This window comes from Micropterus dolomieu, linkage group LG20 (genome assembly GCF_021292245.1).
Source record: "Micropterus dolomieu isolate WLL.071019.BEF.003 ecotype Adirondacks linkage group LG20, ASM2129224v1, whole genome shotgun sequence".
NCBI classification, from domain to species: domain Eukaryota; kingdom Metazoa; phylum Chordata; class Actinopteri; order Centrarchiformes; family Centrarchidae; genus Micropterus; species Micropterus dolomieu.
This window is the reverse complement of record NC_060169.1, coordinates 17856275-17876768: the sequence shown is the minus strand read 5'-3', so window position 1 is coordinate 17876768 and position 20494 is coordinate 17856275. Positions and strand designations below refer to the sequence as shown.

Sequence of the window (20494 nt, the reverse complement as noted above, 5' to 3'; positions counted from 1 at the left end):
TTTTAGGCACCAAAATGACTTGGTGAGGTTTAGGAAAAGACTGTGGTTTAATGGTTAGACACAGCTCTGCTGGCTCACAGAATTTGGTGCAACACCTGGTGTTTTGCGTCACAGAATCTGATGAGTCATAGATTTTGGTGTTAGCTGCCGTTTTTACTGCAATATAACATTTTTTACCAAGTGTGTTTGGCTAACTAAATAATCATAAAAATGGAAACATCCTTCACTTCAACGGCCTAGTCGCTATGGAAGGCCCTTGTAAATTAATAAACGCGAGTTGCCTAGCAACCACGTTGTTTCGCTAACAGTAATCGACATGATTAAATAAGTTACATCATAAGTACTCTTCCAGCTAGTTAGCTAAGTCAGCTAACCACCGGTCATTGACAAAAACCATTCATATTGCGTGGTTGTATTATGTAAATTAGTATTTGGTCTATTTTATCACAGAAGTTTGCCATGGTCGACTTTGAAACTGACGCCAAATGCAATGTTTACATAGTTCGGACTTTAAAAGAACTCAATCAGTTCAGATTTACCAAAATACACCGGGCCATAGCTTTCAAAATAAAAGCATCTAAAGGGCACTGCCGTTGTAACGTTTTACGCAAACTCTTGGCTTTTCCGGTTTTGCAATGGCTATCTGACTAACTTGACGCAGCTCTGCTTCAAAAGCGGATTTTTTTCACTTTTGCGTGTACACGCGCGCGCGCGCTCTCATTCTCCCTCTCTCCAAGACACACACACACACGCACACACTTACTCACTCCTTTCTCTTTTCAAAATCCCCTTGTGAAGTAGATTGACAGACTAGAATGAAAATGAGGCGGACGCTCGGTCACGACTTCAGTGCGTACGCGTCCTTTTGAGCAGACCTCTAAACTTGGATCATATCACCATGGGAGCTATTTGGGCTGCAAGGGACTTTTGTTTGTTTTTGCTCTTGTTAAATAGTCGCCAAAGCGCAGCGCGTCCAGAGATTCGAGGTGGGACTGTAGTGAGAGTATGTGTGCATGCGTGTGTTGGTGTTTTCCAGTCGAGGAGAGTGCTAGCCTACTTTACGCACGCTTTCAGGAGTGCGCTCTTGTTGTTTCCCCAGCGGTGACTTTTACGTTGTCTTTTAGTTTCTAAATGTTTATCTGATATAAAAATCACCGTTGTTGAGGGGGATTTGTGTGCTCCCTGTACACACAAGCTTGTACAACACGTTTTGTTTTGTATGTAACTAACGTAGTTTTCATTGGATTTTTCAAATTGCCTGCTGCCGGCTACTATGATTATGAGGGGAGTTTATGTTTTAGTGTTTACAGTCAATTAAAGCGGAATTTTCTTGCTCATCTCCTTTAGTATATTCTCACAAAACATGGCAGTGCATATATGGTAAATGTGTGGTATGTATGGTAAATATATGGTATTTGAATGTGTTTTTGGTAATCATAAGACGCATATGGATTTCAGCAGATCCATGTGCAGACGGGAGCGATGGCTGTCACATTGATGCTATTTGTCAGACTACCCAAGGCTCATATAAGTGCACCTGTAAAGCAGGCTTTAAAGGAGATGGGAAACACTGCGAAGGTAATGTGTCTCCTTTTTGTTGCGTTATTTTATGCACAATAATATCTGTTTACTGTCAAAGTTGAATCACTTAATTTGGATGTTTAGGCATATATTTTAATGCAGGGTTGCATTTGGACAGATTATATAGGCTATCTCTTATACTAACTACATGTTTTTAATTTACATATCATAACATTATTTTATCCATTGTGCCATAACATTTGAATTCCTATAGCGCATACAATTTGTGATATCTGTACTAATTAATATAATTAATTAATTAATTATATTAATTCTTGCAGTCAAGTTGTTATTCTTACTGTTAAAGAAAACAAAGTTTCGCATACTTTTGACCAAGGGAAGATTCATTTATGTGGTGTTTACTTCTCAGATATTGATGAATGCGACTTGGAGTACAATGGTGGCTGTGTACATGAGTGCAACAATATACCAGGCAATTATCGCTGCACTTGTTATGACGGATTCAATTTGGCACATGACGGACATAACTGTCTAGGTAAGATCAACTTTACACCACGAAGTAAATAACCTTTTGTGATAGACGGAGAGCCTGAATCCTCAGCTCTGATGGTGAAGAGTTCATGTTTGTGTGGGCTGTACGTGAAGTTTCTCACACTCACTCAGACTTCTTTTCTTAAGCCCTCTTTTGGTAAACTTTTAAAACTGTAGCCTAATACAAATCATTTTGGTTTTGTTAATGCTGGGATTTCAAATATTTATAAATGTTTATGTCCGGAATTTGATACAGCTTTATTTACACCTGCAATGATTGCACAAAACAGCCTTATTTGATTTATACAAGTTAAAAGCTAATTTGTGAATACTTGAGTTCTGTAAACACTGTTTAATAACCAATGCAATCAATCCGCTGTCCTGTAGATGTGGATGAATGCAAGTTCAACAATGGTGGGTGCCAGCACACTTGTGTCAACACTATGGGCAGCTATGAGTGCCGCTGCAAAGAGGGCTTCTTCCTCAGCAACAACCAGCACACATGCATCCACCGCTCTGTGGGTGAGTGTTCAACATGCACACTTCTATTAGCTTGAAATCAAAGATGTACTGCACAAGGAGTACAAATCAGAATTATTGAAGATATTCTGTCGCTCTCCCACAAATTTAAATGCTGTTTAAAATGTCTGAATTTTATAGTTTGCATTATTTGTGTGTGTGTTTGTGCATGCTTGTATCTCCTAATTGTATCAAGCCATGAAAAAAAAGACAGAATCGTATTGCAAATTCTCCAATATTCACATACAAATCTAAGATTTTTTGCACAATGAGGGGTGACAGGTTCAAGCTGGCTCCCGTCACTGAGCTTTTATCTGCAGCAGCAACATGCTGTGGGAAAAGGATCTCTGTGTCCCAGAGAACAAAATAAGTTAATAACTGCAACACTCGGGTCTATGTGGTCTATGTCACAGATTAGTCTGATGTGCCTTTGTTTTGTCTTCTTGACTGAAGTCAACCTAAATGCAAGGACTTTCCACTCCATCGGGTCTTGACAACCCTTTTAAATCCTGTGGACCTATCCACTCAGCTGTGACCCATGTATGTAAATGATGCCTCAACTCTTCTCATTTTACAGCTCGCAGCATTTTTGAGTATGTTGTAGATAAAGTAGAGTTTGCAGAGCTTTGTTTTCAGGGAATTAACTTTTGAGCAACTTTTGCTCTGCTTACAGATTCTCCTTTTTCTCTCAAAGTGCTAAAAATAACGCAGTGGTTGATGTTTTTGGATTGTGTAAGGCGTGAGAACAATCAGTGTCTTTGAGGATGCCAGACTAATCTCTCAATATGTGTGCCTTTGTGTGCAGCCGGTCAGTCACTGTAGGAGAGTTTCATTGTGTACCTCTCTTGCTCTTTCTATCCCAGAGGGCCTCAACTGTATGAATAAGGAGCACGGTTGCGCCCACATCTGCAAAGAGACACCCAAAGGAGGTGTGGCCTGTGAGTGTCGTCCAGGGTTCGAGCTGGCCAGGAACCAGAGAGGCTGCATCTGTACGTGCTCAACAGCATGAACCTAACTTCACACTACACACCTACCAAATGTGTCACGCACGCACAGTTGGCTTCAAATGTTGCACTGATTTAATTTCTTACGGTTACATGTCATTGACCCCTGCAGTAACTTGTAACCATGGCAACGGAGGCTGCCAGCACACCTGCGAGGACACGGAGAGCGGCCCCATATGCAGGTGTCACGTCAGGTACACCTTGCAACCTGACAAGAGGTCGTGTGTAGGTAAGCACAAGTTTTTAGACTCAGTTCGTGCTTAACACAAGGAATGCAAAAACGTGTAAGACCCAATGCAGAAGTCAAACTTCTGTGTGTATTAATACACAGTCATTTCAAACTCATGCTGTGCAGCAAAACGTTGTTTAAACTCCCACAACATTATTGCAAATTCTAAAGATATCCAAAAGTCTCCAAAGATGAAAATATGTCAAACTGAGTTTTGGGGAAATGTATATAAAATGATGCACAATACATATAGAACATTTCAATTAAATGTAATGGTGCAGCCATAAAATGCACAAACTCTTGGATGAGCGTGAAACTTCGTTCTCGCCCTTGTTTTTTTAACTCATGGTCCACTTCAGCGCCTTTTCCTCATCTCACGGTCTTCTTCAGTGGATGGAGTTCTTAGCATGACTGTGAAGTATTGAAAGCTCGGGAGAATGTTGGTAAGTGGACCTTGAGAAGCCAGATGATGTTTACAGGAACAGCTTCAATGAAGAGCTGAAACAAGCTGATAATGTACATTATGCTATCTGTAAGTGTGGAATTAGATGGTTTTAGCAACCTTAAAGCTACTAAAGGGAAAGCAAAAGGGGAAAACCAGTTGTAGTAAAGTAGTTTTTTTGTGTGGTTTTCATTTTTCTTGGCACTTGAACCATAACCGTCCAGCAGTGTATGCTGGTTGTTTTTATATATATTCAAACTGAATTGGGATGACAAAGGTATAGTTCATGTTTTGTGTTTTTGTTAGTGATAGCTAAATTTTCCTAATTGTAATATATGTTCAGATTATAACTAATCTAGACCTCAGCTCAAACAGTGCACATTCCAGGAGCAGCTTAAAGTATGTTGGACTTTGTTTCTTCAGTAATGCAGAGGCTATCTTGATGAATGAATGAAAACACAGTAACTGGAAACATCTCTCTCTGTCAGTTTTCCTTGTTAGGCAGTGTGCATTTTTGCAAACAATGGTTATGGAGGATAAGGATCCGGCGTCAGATATTGGGTAATATCTCTCCCTCCAGCAGCAGTGCGTGTGAGGTCCAGGCGTATCACTGCGATGTTGTCTTTCCAGATTCACTTTAGTGATCTGATGTGTTATTTGACGCACACCAAGCCACTACAAGCGGAATATCTCAAGTTTAAACATGCATCTGGTTACAGAAAGGTGACCAAGACAAACACCCGTAGCTGAAGTCAAATAGAAAAGTCACGGTGCTCGTGTTATTTAGTAAATGTAGTGATTTCTTACTCTATTAATGGTTGGTTTTGTGTGTCACAGAACGAGACGAAGCCACCACCGAGTCCTCCGACCACAACGCCACGTCCGTTACTGAGGTGGACAAACGGGTCAAACGAAGACTGTTAATGGGTAATAACTACACTCCTACATTCAGAGGCTGTGTTTTATGTGATGCCGTGTTGAGCTGCCAGGAACCACTCAGGGGAGAGAGCTAATGTCTAGTAAACCGGTGCATTCCTCAGTCTTTTGAGCAAACTGTGAAATGACTACGCACTCGCTTTCTCGCCCCCAGTTTCCTCCCTAAAAAATATTTCACATTTTCCTCCCAGTTGGGAAGAGCAGAGTGTGAATCTTTTCTTGTAAAGTTAGTATTTATCAGTTGCGTGATTCTGGGTCGCTCGATACATGTAAAACATTATATATCCTTGGCACTTTACTAAGTACATGGCTAGTGCGTGAGCTCTGGGAGTCTTGTCCGTTATTGTAAGTACTACATGTTGTTAGGGTAACCCTAGATGTCAACATGTACTTAACCTGTGTATGTGTGTACTATACATCCAAACACAACTGTGGACCATTCAAACCATGCACTCATGCAATAAACATATCTGTTCCCATCAACGTTTATAAATGTTTAAAACAGAATTAAACACTTTTCCATGGTCTTGTTCAAAGCTGTTTAATCAATAAGAAACAATATTACTAATATTAAAATCGGCTCTGTAGTCCAGGTGTTTTGAGAGCACAGTGTTGTGATAAGCATATTTCTGTTTTACTAAGGATCTAGTATCTGACACTTTCATTTTTCACATACATTCACGTTGTGTGTTGCAATTTCAGAAACCTGTGCGGTGAACAATGGGGGTTGTGACTGCACCTGTAAAGACACATCCACAGGCGTGCGCTGCAGCTGCCCCATCGGCTTCACACTACAGCCGGATGGAAAAACATGCAAAGGTCAGACCGCCAGTCCACAAGGAAACCTCCGCAGAGAGGAGCAAGCTATTGAAACACTCATTTAGCTTATAGGAAGTCTTGCTAAAGTGTTGTCAAGTGTTGATATGACCTGTATCCCACAGATATCGATGAGTGTGAGCTTCACAACGGCGGTTGCGATCACTTCTGCAGGAACACCATCGGCAGCTTCGAGTGCAACTGCAGAAAAGGCTTCAAGCTGCTGACAGATGAGCGTTCTTGTCAAGGTAGAAATGGCTCCTGAATTGTTTTTTTCAAACTCTTGACAGTCAGCAAAGCAAAATTTGACTTGCATAGAGATAAGAGGGAGTGGGATGTCACAACACTAGCAGACATTTGTGATGTCCATAGTTTCTGTGTACATCCTTTCCTATGATTTTTTCAAGTGTAAAAAGGCTTAGCCTGTAATTTAGTGATCACGTATTTTTACCGATGTTGCACAAGTGTACACGTCACATTTCACGGAGTGGGAAAATTCAGGATCAAATGCAAAACGCGTGTCTGTGGGTGGGAAATCCCTCCCGATGAAGATTGCAACTGACTGCCCTGCTATTATGTCATATGTCTGATTTTGATTACAGATATAGATGAGTGTTTTTTTGAGCGGACATGTGATCACACATGTGTGAACTCCCCCGGTGGTTTTCAGTGTCTGTGCAACAAAGGCTACACCATGTATGGACTGGCCCACTGCGGAGGTGAGTCTGCACTCGGTGGAGGGAGCTACGCATAACAACTTGAGCGAAACACACACGTGCTCAATTTAGAAAGGTGTTAGGCCAAAAAAGCATTAAAAAAGTGAGTACTCGCTCATTGATGTGTTGGAAAAATGGACCCTGTAATTATAATAATGATTTTCCCTTTTCCTTTCAGATATAAATGAATGCAGTGTGAACAATGGCGGGTGTGAGCAGGGCTGTGAGAACACCATGGGTGGATATGAATGCTTTTGCCATCCTGGCTATAAGTTACACTGGAACAAAAAGGACTGCATTGGTAAGCCAGCGCCTCTTCCTACATGAGAGGCACATCTGTTGAGTGCTGTTGTCAAGTCTCTTTGGAAGGTGTGGGACATCCCACATTTTGGACTAAAACCTGGGGGACAAAAACAGGAGATACTTTGAATTCTGTTCTCTTTTTTCTCTTTAATTTTCTGCCACTTGGTTTTCTTTTGCTTGAGTAAAACATCCCAAATGATGAAAAGCTCATCACTTTTTTTGTGCTTCATCTTCATGTGCCTCTTCCCCTTGTCACAATCAAATGTGTTCTTTTTTACCTTGGAGTTTTGTTGTGTTTTCTATCTAGAGGCTGAGGGTTTACCACCTGCGAAACCCCCCTCTAAACCCACCTTGAACTGCAGCAAACAGGAAGGAGGGGACCGCTGCTTCCTGACATGCCAGTCCCAAGTTCATATCAGCAGCGGTGAGTAGGTTGAACTAGATCTCCATATAGCATGATTTACCTGCCATAATGACCTGGTGTGATTAGGAGCGCAGCTCTACCTGTATTTCCATGGGACTGCACAGGAAATGGTTTAGCTTACCATAATCCCATGTTGAGGGTTCAAGGTTTGCACAAACTGCAGTAAACACCTGTGCCTCATTGTTAAATCACTTCACCCTGCTTCTTTTTGAGCGTTTTCTTTTCTTAAACTTAAGCTGACCTGCAAATTCAGTAGCTTTTGCATAACATAGATGTCACTGTCAGTTCTGTTACGCTCCTGCATCTTTTCCAGCTGTTATTATTCATCAAACAGATAAAAGCACCACTGTGTTCTCACTAATCTGCTCCAACTTGCTGCACTTTGTCAAATGAATGAAGTCTGTTTCACTCTTGTAATTTCTTAAAACAGAAACACAGAGATTCTGCAAATGAATGTTGATGAATGTTTTTGACCAACGTTGATTGAGCAACAGTAGAGCCTTTGGTGACTAACCTTTTGGGCCTGATCAACACTTCATAAAGTAATTTTAGATTGAGAGCCTTCCAGCGGTACAACAGTCTTAATCCATCCTCCACAAAATGTCTTTTTAAATTGCTGCTGGGCTGTAGCTACCTAGTGATGACAGATGACATTGAGTCCGTAATAGTGGTTTACTTTATCTCCGTTACTCTCCAAAATGGAATTAGACCAAAGCATTTAACACAAAGTAAAAGCAGGCATGAAATGAGGAGGTGGTGGCTGGAAGGCTGTCACTATGAAGCAGCTGCAGAAAAAGTTGACTAATTTGGTTGAAACATTGCAAGGGGTGAATGAACTTCAATCTGAAAAAGCATAGCAAACAATGAGCCTTTATATGTACAGTGAATAATACAAACCGTGTCTTATCCAATCAGTTGACATGACATGACACATCCTGACGTGTTTGCCAATATGTTTTTGGCATGATAAGACCCGAACGCCATGGTACAGTACAGGTCATGTATCACCTGAGCAGCACGACTAAAGAATGCTAATGGAAACGCAATTAGTCAGTAAGTCATGCCGTTTTACATCTAGTTGTGTGAACAGCCATCAACTCTTCATGTTCCTACATGCTGCCTGTTTGCTCTCTCTGTCTTGGCTTTTGTGGCCTTAACTTGTGCCCGTGTTGGTCTGTGTGTCACGGCCTCTTGTGTGTTTTCAGGGATGGAGGATTCCTACACGGTGACCTGTGGAATGCCTCTGCCCTGCATGGTTGACACACAAAAGAACAACAGTGGCTCGAATTGCTTAGGCAAGTACAAAACATCTGCTCTGCCACACAAAACAGTAACTCAGGAACAACTCAGGCTTTCCTTGTTTTCAGTTGATACATAAGTAATGGTTTTCTGTTCCGTCTGTCCTGCAGTTCCAGAAATGACCAATGTTCCACGCATTAAGACCACTGCCACTTTTCGGTCTGGCACTGCAAAATGCAACTTAAAACGAAGTCAGGAGAAACTCAAGGAGAGCTTAAACTCAGCTCACTCAGGTACAGAAGTTGCCACACAAAACGCGATGCCTCCAAACACAAGACTTAGATTACAGATAGACAAGGATTAAATTTACAGCTCCTTCGTGTTACTGGTTAAAAAACATTTTGGGCTTATAAAGAAGTGCCAGCATCTAAAGCCACAATCTTTAGAAGATAAAGCAGACCTGAAAGCAGCTTCAAAGTAAGCCAAAAACCAAAGGCAAATGTGAAAGACATTTGTGGGGAAATTGATGTGGTTTTGAGTGTCTTGAATGTCTCAGCACAGCACTTTGTCTGGCACTGACAGGGGAGGATGTAATTAGCCATAGCATGCCTTTCAGTTGGGTCTGACCTAGCCATCAATCACGTGGGTTTCCGATTGTAGGATTATTTTGCTTCTCCAAAGGGTTTCGGCGTGGTCTTTTACATCCCGTTGTCACTGAAAGGGCACATAATTGATTCAAATAAATGAAATTGTCACTTTGACATAACATCCGTTTTGTCAGCTTTCGAGTCTACATAACAAAAAATTATCTAATTAACTACAGACAAGGGCTGTAAACTTTCTTTGTATAGAGTGGCGTTTGCTACCAAAATTAAATTCCTTAAGTTTCTTTTCTGTCATACTGTCTGTGATTTTCTTTAACAATTGTGCGATTGTGTGGGTTTTGTGTGTGTGTGTCTGCTGTGGTGTGGTGGTGGTGGGGGGCGGGGGGTTGTCTGCCATGTCCACAGATAGCAGGTTCCTCTTCACTGAAAACGTCCAGTTCAGCTATGTGAGCCTGCGCTGCACCTCGTCAGGACAGCGAATGCGCAGCCGCCATGGCAGGAAAGCCGGCGAGGAGGACGGCTCCTCCATAACAGCTGAGTTTGAGCTGGATGTGAACCTAGAGGAGGTAACAGGTTGGTCTCTCTGCGCTTCCTCTCTCTCTGCTTGCGACCTTTTACTTCTTGTTCTCCATCTTTCTTTCGCTTCTGTCCGGTTGTCACTAAACAAACCGAACCGTTAAAGTATCTCCTGTTTTGACTTGGCTATGGTGGTGGGCTTTAGGTTGGGGCTTTGAATTGAGGTGTTTTTGTTTAATGTTGGCCTAGATTGCTTTTCCCGTTGACTTGATGGTGCATTTGTGTGAATGTCTAGGTAAGCATGTGAGCATCCAGGCATGAATGTGTGAATTTTACGATAGGTGTGAGTGATGACAATATGGTGTGGAAACAGTTGTGTTATCATGTGCATCTCTCAGCAGAGAGCTGTGACCTGAACTGCGTGCGCCGACGCTCAGAGAAGAGGCTCAGGAAGACCATCAGGACCCTGAGGAAGTCCATCAACCGGGAACAGTTCCATCTCCACTTTGCGGGGTCTGACTACGAGCTCGGCAAGAGTCCAGGCCAGCCGGCTGAACTGCCAGGACACTGTGTGGCGGGACAGGTGCTGGTGGCCAGGAAATGTGGTGAGTTAGTTTTTTTGTATTTACTTGCTGTTCAAAGCAGAAACCATGTTTAAGGTAAAGATAAGCACCATTCAGCCAGGCATCACTTCTACTGGAAATATTGATGCTTTTCATCTCTGAAGAGCGCAGATCCCCCCATTTTTGTCACACCTAGCACAAGGCAACAATGACTCTGACTAGGCCCTACACACACTGTGGACTCTTAGTCATGTTTTCTAGCAACTGAAATGGTCCATGCTCGTGAGATATATTTGGACAAGCTTGTTTAATGATGGGATTTGGGGCAGGTGTTGGCCAGATGAGTGCCATATTTGGTTTGTGGACATGCTGTAATGAGCTAGTTGGAGGGAGAGAGCCAGCTCGCATTGGAAGAACAGAGAGACTGTTGTTGGCCCTCCAAGTTGTGAGATCTTCCAGCATCTCCCTGGGATAAGAGTGTAACATGAGGGCTGATGGCAGGTCTCCTGGTAGCTGTTGCCTCTCAGTTGGGTTTTATGTACAACCTGTGATGGAGAAAGTGTTCATTAAAAAAGACCGCACACTGTCGGTGTTAGAGAGCTGAAGGCCTGCATGTGTTTTCTCTGGCTGTTGGGACCGTGCTCCCCTAATTTCGGGCCTCACAGTAAGTTCCCTGCCTGCTGCATGCTGTCTTAATATCAGTGAGAGGAAAGTGGTGCCTTTCTTCTGTTGAGATGTCTAAATATTTATTCAAATGGTGTGCATTTTGTTAGATATATGCACGTCCACCACCAGTGTTGAAGATGTTGGAATCTGATGTAGACCCAGATCTTTCATAAAGCTCACACAACTCTTCAAGTGTGTTTAGGGGTTTTGTTTTGCTGAAGAATAGGGTCTCTGCGCTTTGGCTATAGCTATCCTGTACTTTCTAGAGATAACAAAAACCGTCAGCTAAATGTTGATTATATCTCCCTCTAACTCCATATGTTTTTGGCCTCTACATTAACATCAGAGTTATTTCTGCTGTTGAGCTGTGCTCACAGGATTTAAACCTAAACTTCCCTGTTCATGATTTCTATCTTGCAGTAACAGAAGTCTTAAGTGTGTTGATTCCTTAACTCCCCCGCTATACTTTCAGGTCAACATTAAGCAGTCTATTGGCCATGGCAGGGGTGTAGACATGTAATTTGGGAGTAGAGTAGGGGGGTGGCTGAAAGGCATTCTTCTTAACTTCCAGCTCTTTTAAAGGAGCTATATTTTCCCCCTCCTCCCCCACCGCCTGCTCTGGCTTAGCTTGGAGTGCAGTTTAGTCCTTTTCAGTTTGCCCACTCCATTGAAAACCCCATTTGGGGCTTGTTCTCAATGCCTCAGTGGGATGACAACACAGCCTCCTATGCAACTGGAGAAAATATGCTTTCACCTCTGCATCCCTCCTCTGATTCTGTGATTCCTTTGGTTACTGGTTGCATCTGTTCATATTCCAGGACAGTGTTTCTGTTTAAGTAAATAGTATGGATGATTTAGTATTAATTATGTAAATATTTTGTTGTTCAGATGTTCATTTTTTTTCATTTTTTTCACTTAACATTGTCAACATGTGACTGCATCAGAACACATATTTATTAAAAAAGTAAATGTAAAAGTACAACAATTACAGTGATCCAGAGATGTTGTAAATAGTGCGTGTCCACGTCTATTTGACTGTTAGTAGTCAACGTGTTTGCATGTTTGTTTTAACATTGAAGATGTTTAGGAAGTGCTGTTGATTCAAGCTGGCAGTTTGAGTGCTGTGCCACCCCTGCCCCCCAGCTGGGGCCACTTTGCATGACCCCCAGCCACTAAACTGCTAAAGAGAATTGACTTCAGCCACACCATGGGAATCAATTAGCATCAGTTGTTTGGACCTCTGCTTGATGGGCGCGAGCAGCGATTGGGCCAAGCAGAATGGGGGGATTCAGAAACCTGACCCCTTTTATTGGGTTCAGCTCCTTACCACTGTGATACCGTAGTGTTTTCCTATGTCATCAAGTAGCCAAAGACTGGGGACTTGAATAGAGGTGAAAGGTCTTTTAAACCTCTTTGGGGCCATCAATTCGAGGACTCTATAGAAGCGTTCTTTGCATTTGAAAGGCTTCAAGGTTTTTTCTCTCTTTCACTCTCAATCTCTCTTCTCTCACTGTTTCCCTCTGTCAAATAAAAGCTGTTAGAGGACAATGCAATGATGGCTGCTCATGGTCTTTCAGAATAAACAATAGGTTTCAAAAAATAAACTGCTCTTGAGAAAATTACATTTTCTTCCTTGAGAGAAAAAGTCGAACAATTTCCTGAGCTACGTATAATGGATCTACGTTAAAGCTTTTGTGTGTCGAGCTGTTAGAGATAGTGGTTTTTCTGCTTACACCCAGCTTAAAGGCTACAATTGAGGCACATTCTGTGCTAAAGGCAAAGGATTTAATTGATTTATTCTTGTGTGAGATCAGCTTCAGTTTTCAAGTTCTAAAGACCATCAGACAGACGTAGTAATTCCCAAATTAATTACAGGCATCACTCTGAATGGGAGGAACCAAAGCAAAATAGCACTTTGGTCCCTTTTAATCAAGCCTTTGCACTTTTGTGAGATAAGAGGGAAATATTCTCTTTGATTTGCATCTGTGTTTGCTTTTAAAATAGGTGAGGGGGCGCTTTTGGTGGTATTAAAAGTTCCTCCCTGGTGTACAGCCTTGCTGTATCGAGTATTTGGGCGTATATCAGATGTAGGGCACGAAGTCAGCTGTGGAGAGGGTTTGTATTCCTTTGTCTCACAGATTTGGTATGGTTACATTTGGTAGGTTTGTGGAGGCATTTGAATGGCTTAATGGTGTGATTCTGTACAAATGTGGGTGTTCCTATGCATGTGTTTACAGTGTGTGTGAGTGTCTTGAATTCCATTTAAACTAATGTTATAGACAAAATGCAGACCTTTATCACGCTGTATGTGTGTGTGTGTGTGTGTGTGTGTGTGTGTGTGAAGGACCATGCAGCCTTTTGGCGATCCAGATACATTTTTATTCACACACATGACACTTTTTAATAGTGTTAGTAACAATTTGTAGAAAATACTATTATATTTTTAGTAATAACATTGCTATTACCAAGTAAAAGCTACATGTGTTACTTTTTTGTTAGGAAATCTTGAATTGAAATTGACCTAAAACTATTTTTTGTCTTTGTTTTCCATAGTTCTTAATCCATACCATACTTTTTTTTAACACTGTGCTAGCTTAGAGAAAAAGTTACTTTCTCTCCTCTAGATTCCATCTGTCAATGTATGACAACTTGGAAATAATGGGCAAAACCTTTAGGGTCAAGCCTTACACAGTTAAGTGACAAGAATCGGAGTATACGCCAATGAACTTACAAACAAACTGACGGACGTAACGAATAAACATACTCATAAGCGCTATGTCTTTGAGGACCCTATAAAGTTAGTTTTACTAGTCCTAAACTTTCAAAGGACTTTGAGGAGTGTAAAAGTTTATGGGTGCTTAATAATGCATCAGTAAGCATGATGTGTTATCTATAGCAGAGGTGATCATACTGATATGTAAAGGTTGTCTGACAGAAGACACTTTAACTTGTCATGAATATTCAGAAGATGTATCTGCAAAAAGCAACTTTGATAAATCACAAAACAAAAGGGATTTTGTAGGAGGAACTTTTAACCATTTCAAGCTTTTAAAGCTCCACTAAACTGCGCTGTTACAATCTCAGGCATCATGCACAGCCTGCTGCAGCGCACGCTCTGCTAAACTGCATCAAGGTCAATGATACTGGTGTTGTTCATTACCATGCCAGTAAAACGCTCAAATCTGTCAACAGATTGATAAATTGAAATGGCTCAGCCAGTGCCTTTGATGTGTTAAGGATGCTCTTCACTGTGTTTATCCATTTCAAGTATTTACATAGTCCTGTTTGATTACACTTGAGAGGCAGCTGATGAAGTCTGGGTTATTTTACTTTAATGGTTGTTTACTTGTTGTGCAATTGAACCGCTGTATTTACAGTGTAAATCTACAGTGTGGTTAGGTCTGTTTGTGTGTAGCCACAGGGAATCCTGCTATAGGCCTATTTGTTGTTTCATGTCTGCATTTTACATTGTCTATTTCCTCTTTCCCAGTTTTTGTAGACGAGTGCTACCTGACACTGATCTGTCAGCAAAATTGATGTAAATTACAGACACGTCCGTCTATTTTGGGTGTCTAAACTGTTTGTTTCCAGCTTGTGAGGAAAATGTTTGATTTCAGCGGCTTGCATAATTACATTTGTTCCAACTTGATTCCACATCACAGTATTGTTTTTGAGAGAATGAAACTATGAGCTCCTAGAGATGTGACAAACAACCACAAGCTTGGCAGTTTGTGAGTGTCTTGCCACAAGTAAATGATTGTATTACTAACCGTTAATCTATCTTGATGTCATTCCCCACCTGTCTGTTAGTGAGCTGCAGTGTTGGGACTTACTACAACGGGGATCAGGGAAGGTGTGTGTTGTGTCCAGCTGGAACGTATCAGCATGAGGAGGGACAGATGTCTTGCGAGGTCTGCCCTAGACCTGAAGGAAGAGAAGTCTCTAAGGTGGTTGGAGCTCGAAACATGTCAGAGTGTGGAGGTAAGATAGTCAGGTCAAGTCACTTTTATTTATGTAGCCCAAAATGTGCCTCAAAGGGAAAGGAAAAACTTTGTGATGTAAGGACATTGATGATGACATGATGGCTCTTTTGTAAGGGTCTTTCACTAGCTGACTGTGATATCTTCCATAATCATATTAGGAGCTCTACAAATATGAACCCATTAAAGGAATAGTTTGACATTTTGGGAAACGTGTTAACTGACAGTGGCCTCGATCTTCTGTTCTAACTCGTATTTCCCATGATGTCCAACATTCTTTTTTTTTTATCTTTAAATTTGGCTTTAGAATTTCATCTAGCTGGTAATGGCAAATCTGAAAATGCATAAGCCAAAGGGAAATATAATGTAAAATTTGGAACAAATGAACAAAAGCAGGAAAAGCTATAAAGGCTCAGAAGGACACAGAGTGTAGGTAACTGTTTTCTGAATATGAGCCAGACAGGAAGCGATTTTGCCTTTGATAAAGATCTCTCCCCGGCAGATGTTCTGCTTTTTGTAAAGCCAAAGAAGCTGGAGCTTAGATGTTGAAGATGTATTTGAATTCAAAAGGTGAACTCAGCTTCTTTCAGCCCCGAATAAAAGCTGAAGGAGCCACCATGTTTTGGTCTCCACCCACGCTGTTATCGGAGTCACTTTGTGGCTGAATCCCAGATCCCGTCTCCTCTGTCAGACTAAACATCAGGAGCAATCAGCAAAGTCCCACTGGCACCACAGTTTGTATTAGTCACACAGGAGTTACACTATATGAGAAGTGGTGCACTTGGAGATAAAACATGGCATCATTCCCATAACATTTGCATACGCTTTGCAATAGGCCCTTATCTTAATAGAAGGAGTATTTTCTCTTATATTTCACATGAAACCTATACATTAAATTAATCCTGGGTATGTGCCTCTAAAGGTTTTTTAACAGAGGTCACATTTGGCCAATATGTTGCTGTGTCTAACAATTGACTGACTTGACCAAGTGCTGTTGTGTGTTCAGGTCAGTGTTCCCCCGGTCAGTACTCTCATGACGGCTTCATCCCCTGCCTGCCCTGTCCACTGGGAATGTACCAGCCAGAAGTGGGACGCACCTCCTGCTTCCCTTGTGGAGGGAACCTGGTCACCAAGCGCAGCGCTGCTGTTACTTTTCAGGAGTGCGAGACCAAAGGTGTGAAACTCATCTGTGTTTTTGTTATTGCAGGGTAAAAACCTAATAACTCCAGTTTAGTTTAGTTTAGTTTCTCATGTTATGACATAAATGGAGGGATTAGGTGGTTGTTTTTCAGATGAGAAAGTTTATAAAACCTGTCAGACGTATTAGATAAAGTGAAACATCTGTGGTTGTTTGGAGTTTTTTGACTCTTTTTTTTCACTTGACATCACAACCATCTATGGAGCTCTTTTGGGCGTTGACAGGATCTTTGCCACCCTCTGCAGCTGTTGTGTTGTGTGTACATTTAAGTGCTTGAGTCAATTTGAAACTATGCACCTTCAAGATCAATCTCTCAGGAACAACAAGGGGAAAGTATTGGTTTTACCCTGATGACAGTGTGTTTTTATGTGTAAAATAATTGGTTTTGACCTGAGTTCAGTCTAGCAGAAGACTTTCTAAACCCATTGTTTAGCTTGTAATCTAAAAAACACCCATATTAGAGATGCAACTAACAGCCATCACTGTCCTTGGCTCCTGCAGTCCAGTGCTCTCCAGGACATTACTACAACACCAGCACACACCGCTGCATCCGCTGTCCCATGGGAACTTATCAAGGAGAGTTTGGACAGAACTACTGCGTCGCCTGCCCTGGAAACACCACAACCGACTTTGATGGTTCCACTAACATCATGCAATGCAAAAGTATGTATGTCAGTACACAGTAATGCCTCTGAAACATGTACACTAAGAAAATGAAATACAGAAGCACTTTGGGATTCAGCACCAAGAACAAAAAAACTTATTTGACACATCTGTGTCACTTTACAGACCGACAATGTGGAGGACATCTGGGAGATTTTACTGGCTACATTGAGTCTCCCAACTACCCGGGGAACTACCCAGCCAATGTTGAGTGCACCTGGACCATCAATCCACCGCCCAAACGCAGGATCCTTATTGTTGTCCCAGAAATTTTCCTGCCTATTGAGGACGAGTGCGGAGACTACTTAGTAATGAGAAAAAGCTGTAAGTTTAAACTGTGTGTGTTTTTTTGAGTGTATTGATTATCAAAAATATACCACCAAGATGGTAGCCATTATTTTAGGATTAAGACTTGGTTTGGTTATGTTTAGGTTAGGTAAGGGTTTGGGTTAGACATGTAGCAATTGGAGTTAGGGTTATGGTAAGCTTTTCTAAGTCAAGATAATGTCCTCAGAAGTGACGAAAAATGGCCAAATTCAACATAAATGTGGCATTATTTTATTTATCATACTGGGATTACAGCAGATTAATAGCATTAAGGTTTTAAGATAATTATAGATGCTTCCCTGTGTGCTCATCTCCTCATTTTACAGCTCTCTCCAACTCTGTGACAACCTACGAGACTTGTCAGACATACGAACGTCCCATCGCTTTTACCTCCCGCTCCAAGAGACTTTGGATACAGTTCAGGTCTAACGAGGGAAACAGTGGGAAAGGCTTCCAGGTCCCATATGTGACATATGATGGTAAGAAAAAATGTGATGTTTTGTGCTGTAACTATGCAGCTAGGCAAATTTGGTTTGATTGGTTACATTAATGAGTTGTTTATGGACTTTATTTGTTTCAGAGGACTACCAAGAATTGATAGAAGATATAGTCAGAGATGGAAGATTATACGCTTCAGAGAATCACCAGGAAATTCTCAAGGTACGTCGTAGTGTAAAACTTTGCCAGACATTTTGTGTATTGCAGTAATGTATTTATGAAATAATGAATAGAAAAATGTTTAATAACTGTATTTACATAGCGCAAATCAATATATATTTTTCATAACTTTTGAGTCATATCACAAATAAAGGAAAACAAAAACGTAACAAAATGCTACACCATAATATCCAAGAAAAAGAAATAAAGAGGAGAAATACTTTCTGAAGCAGATGATTTAGAAGTATTTTTCTGGACATTTAACACCTTTATTAGACAGCATATGGTAGAATGAGTGGCATTACCATTATATGGTTTCCATCAGGGCGCCCCATCATTGATTGTTCAGATCAGTAGTATCCTCCACTTGTTGATTTGTATTTCTGTGTATTCTGTACTTCCCGTGAGCGTGTAGTGCCCTCTTTAGGAGACTTGCGGAAAAACAAGCTGCTGCTCACATTGGCTTTATCATATGTTTTTGCTTTCCATTAATGCAATACGTTTTCTCATCAGGACAAAAAACTCATGAAGGCGTTGTTCGACGTGCTGGCTCACCCGCAAAACTTCTTCAACTACACAGCACAAGAATCCAGAGAAATGTTCCCCAAATCCTTCATCCGCTTCCTGCGCTCCAAAGTCCTGAGATTCCTTCGCCCTTGAGTCGGCTGTTTTCAGGTACTGGCCACAGTATCTGTTTTATCCGCTTACCCCTTTAAGAATATTCTGTAGTTATCTGTTTTGACACTGAGCAATACTAGAGCGGACTACACACGTGATTAAACCCATCCTGAAGAGAAAGTGGACAAGTAAAGCAAGTAGACTTTAAGAGGGAGAAATGATCGGAGATAAAGTGTTACAGAGTGTAGACCCACATGGGCATCCTCAGACAGAGATCTGGACCTCTACTCTTTGTTTGGAAATATGGAAATACATGTTTTTATAGGCAACAAAATAACTGCAATGACTTTATACCCTCACCATCTCAGGACAAACAAATACTAGTAGCTAAACAGATATATACTGAATGTCAGTGATTTAGAGTGTGCATCTAGATTTAATATAGGCTACGTTCACAGGTAGAGGTTAATTGACAGAAATACTGCTAAATGTCTGAAACAAATATAGCACAAATGTTTTCTTGGGAACATTAGCACTACTAAAGAAGTAGTGGCACCACAAAAGCAATTATTCTGATGAATGTTTTGTATATGATGTAAAAAGTTTTAGGTGAAACGTTAAGGTATTGTAGCAACCACATACATACATTTTGACAGTGGGCTATAGCATTACTGCAATTGCTGGTGGCCCGTATATTTGATGTTTGAAAGTGTCTGCGCTACTGTTCAGGAAAAAGCCTTTTCCCTGTCCAAAAAAATGTACAGTGGCTTTTATGCATTCATGAGACACAACAGCTTCAGAAAAATGACACCTGTGTACATCAGTACATTTTATTGAACTAGCAACCAAAGACAATTGGGAGTTATGTGATTTTAGAGACTGAATGATATGAGGTCAGAGAACACGAAAAGAAATGAAAAGTCCTGTAAAATAAAATTGAGCTATTCACCTCTCTTAGATGACACGTGTATGTATATTGTTTATGGTTTTGTACATCTAATATGCTGTAAATAAAGATAGGAAACTTATTTTGTGTTTTTATTCCCTTTGCCCACTTCCTCTTTTTTGTGGCACAAAACTGAACATTTTAACTGTTTAAGCTGCATTTCTTTCACCAGTTAAAGTATATACTCATCAGCGAGATAGTCTTTGGACATAAACTCTCCATTCTTGTATTTAGGGATGAAAGATACAATGACGTGAATTGTTGACTGTTTGCCTGTAGCTAAAGATGTACATATGAGATATTCATTTTAGTACAGGTAAAGTCTTTCTGTACATAATTTCCCTTTTACATGATCCAGAATATTAGGAAACTGCACAATTTGTTTTTACATTTCATTTATGTACACTGGTTTGGGGTAACGAACTGTATCAAGCTTTCAAACTTGATTTCTGTGTTATTTGTTTGTATATGTTTCTGCTTATCTGTACTCTGTTCCTACATATCATACATATATCCGGTCCTTGTGCTCATGTAATGCTTAATTTTCTTTACTTTAATAAAGTTTTATTTTATCTTACTCCAGATTTCCAGCAGGCTCATCATTATTAGGATACATAGACTATACTTTACAATAAATACCCAAATTTGTATCCACGGTCTCCTGAGCAATTGATATTCATAAAATAGAATAGAAATAGAACCACCATTCATGGCTCAACACAAAAGGGCCAACTCCTCAGGTCAAAGACAAGGGATAAATAAATAAATATATATATATATATGTTTTGTTATATAACCTATTCTCTACATCTAACGCTATCAGTATATTTAACTGTTGCTCCTCATCCGATGGTCCTCTTGGTGTCTCCTGCCTCCATTATTTGCTAATCCGACTGTTGCAACAACGGCAAACCAAAGGGTGGGTTCGTTTTAGGCACTCTCTGTCACCCGCAAGCGGGAGAGTGTAGGGGTGCATAATGGCCTAGACGATTACTTAGAAAGTAGTTCATTTAATTTTTGAGTAATAGATGTTTGCCCTGTCAGATTTAATACG

The 20494-nt window shown here is 40.8% G+C and overlaps 1 protein-coding gene across 5 annotated transcripts; it reads left to right on the top strand.

Annotated features, from left to right (window-relative positions):
- The first annotated feature begins 770 nt into the window (after positions 1 to 770).
- Positions 771 to 20017, top strand: scube2 (signal peptide, CUB domain, EGF-like 2). Of its 5 annotated transcripts, none has more exons than XM_046033520.1 (23): positions 771 to 986; positions 1462 to 1578; positions 1952 to 2077; positions 2461 to 2595; positions 3456 to 3581; positions 3709 to 3825; positions 5105 to 5194; positions 5906 to 6022; positions 6145 to 6267; positions 6622 to 6738; positions 6914 to 7036; positions 7346 to 7462; positions 8668 to 8757; positions 8872 to 8994; positions 9712 to 9879; positions 10221 to 10427; positions 14862 to 15032; positions 16038 to 16205; positions 16731 to 16892; positions 17019 to 17216; positions 17546 to 17698; positions 17800 to 17879; positions 18390 to 20017. In XM_046033520.1, the coding sequence occupies exons 1-23, from the start codon at positions 899 to 901 to the stop codon at positions 18534 to 18536; spliced, it is 3063 nt and encodes a 1020-aa protein (XP_045889476.1). In that variant the 5' UTR covers positions 771 to 898; the 3' UTR covers positions 18537 to 20017. The 5 variants fall into 5 exon arrangements, with proteins under 5 accessions (XP_045889476.1, XP_045889477.1, XP_045889475.1 ...); XM_046033521.1 differs by having other exon boundaries at positions 1459 to 1578; positions 10224 to 10427; XM_046033519.1 differs by having other exon boundaries at positions 1459 to 1578.
- The last annotated feature ends 477 nt before the right edge of the window (positions 20018 to 20494 follow it).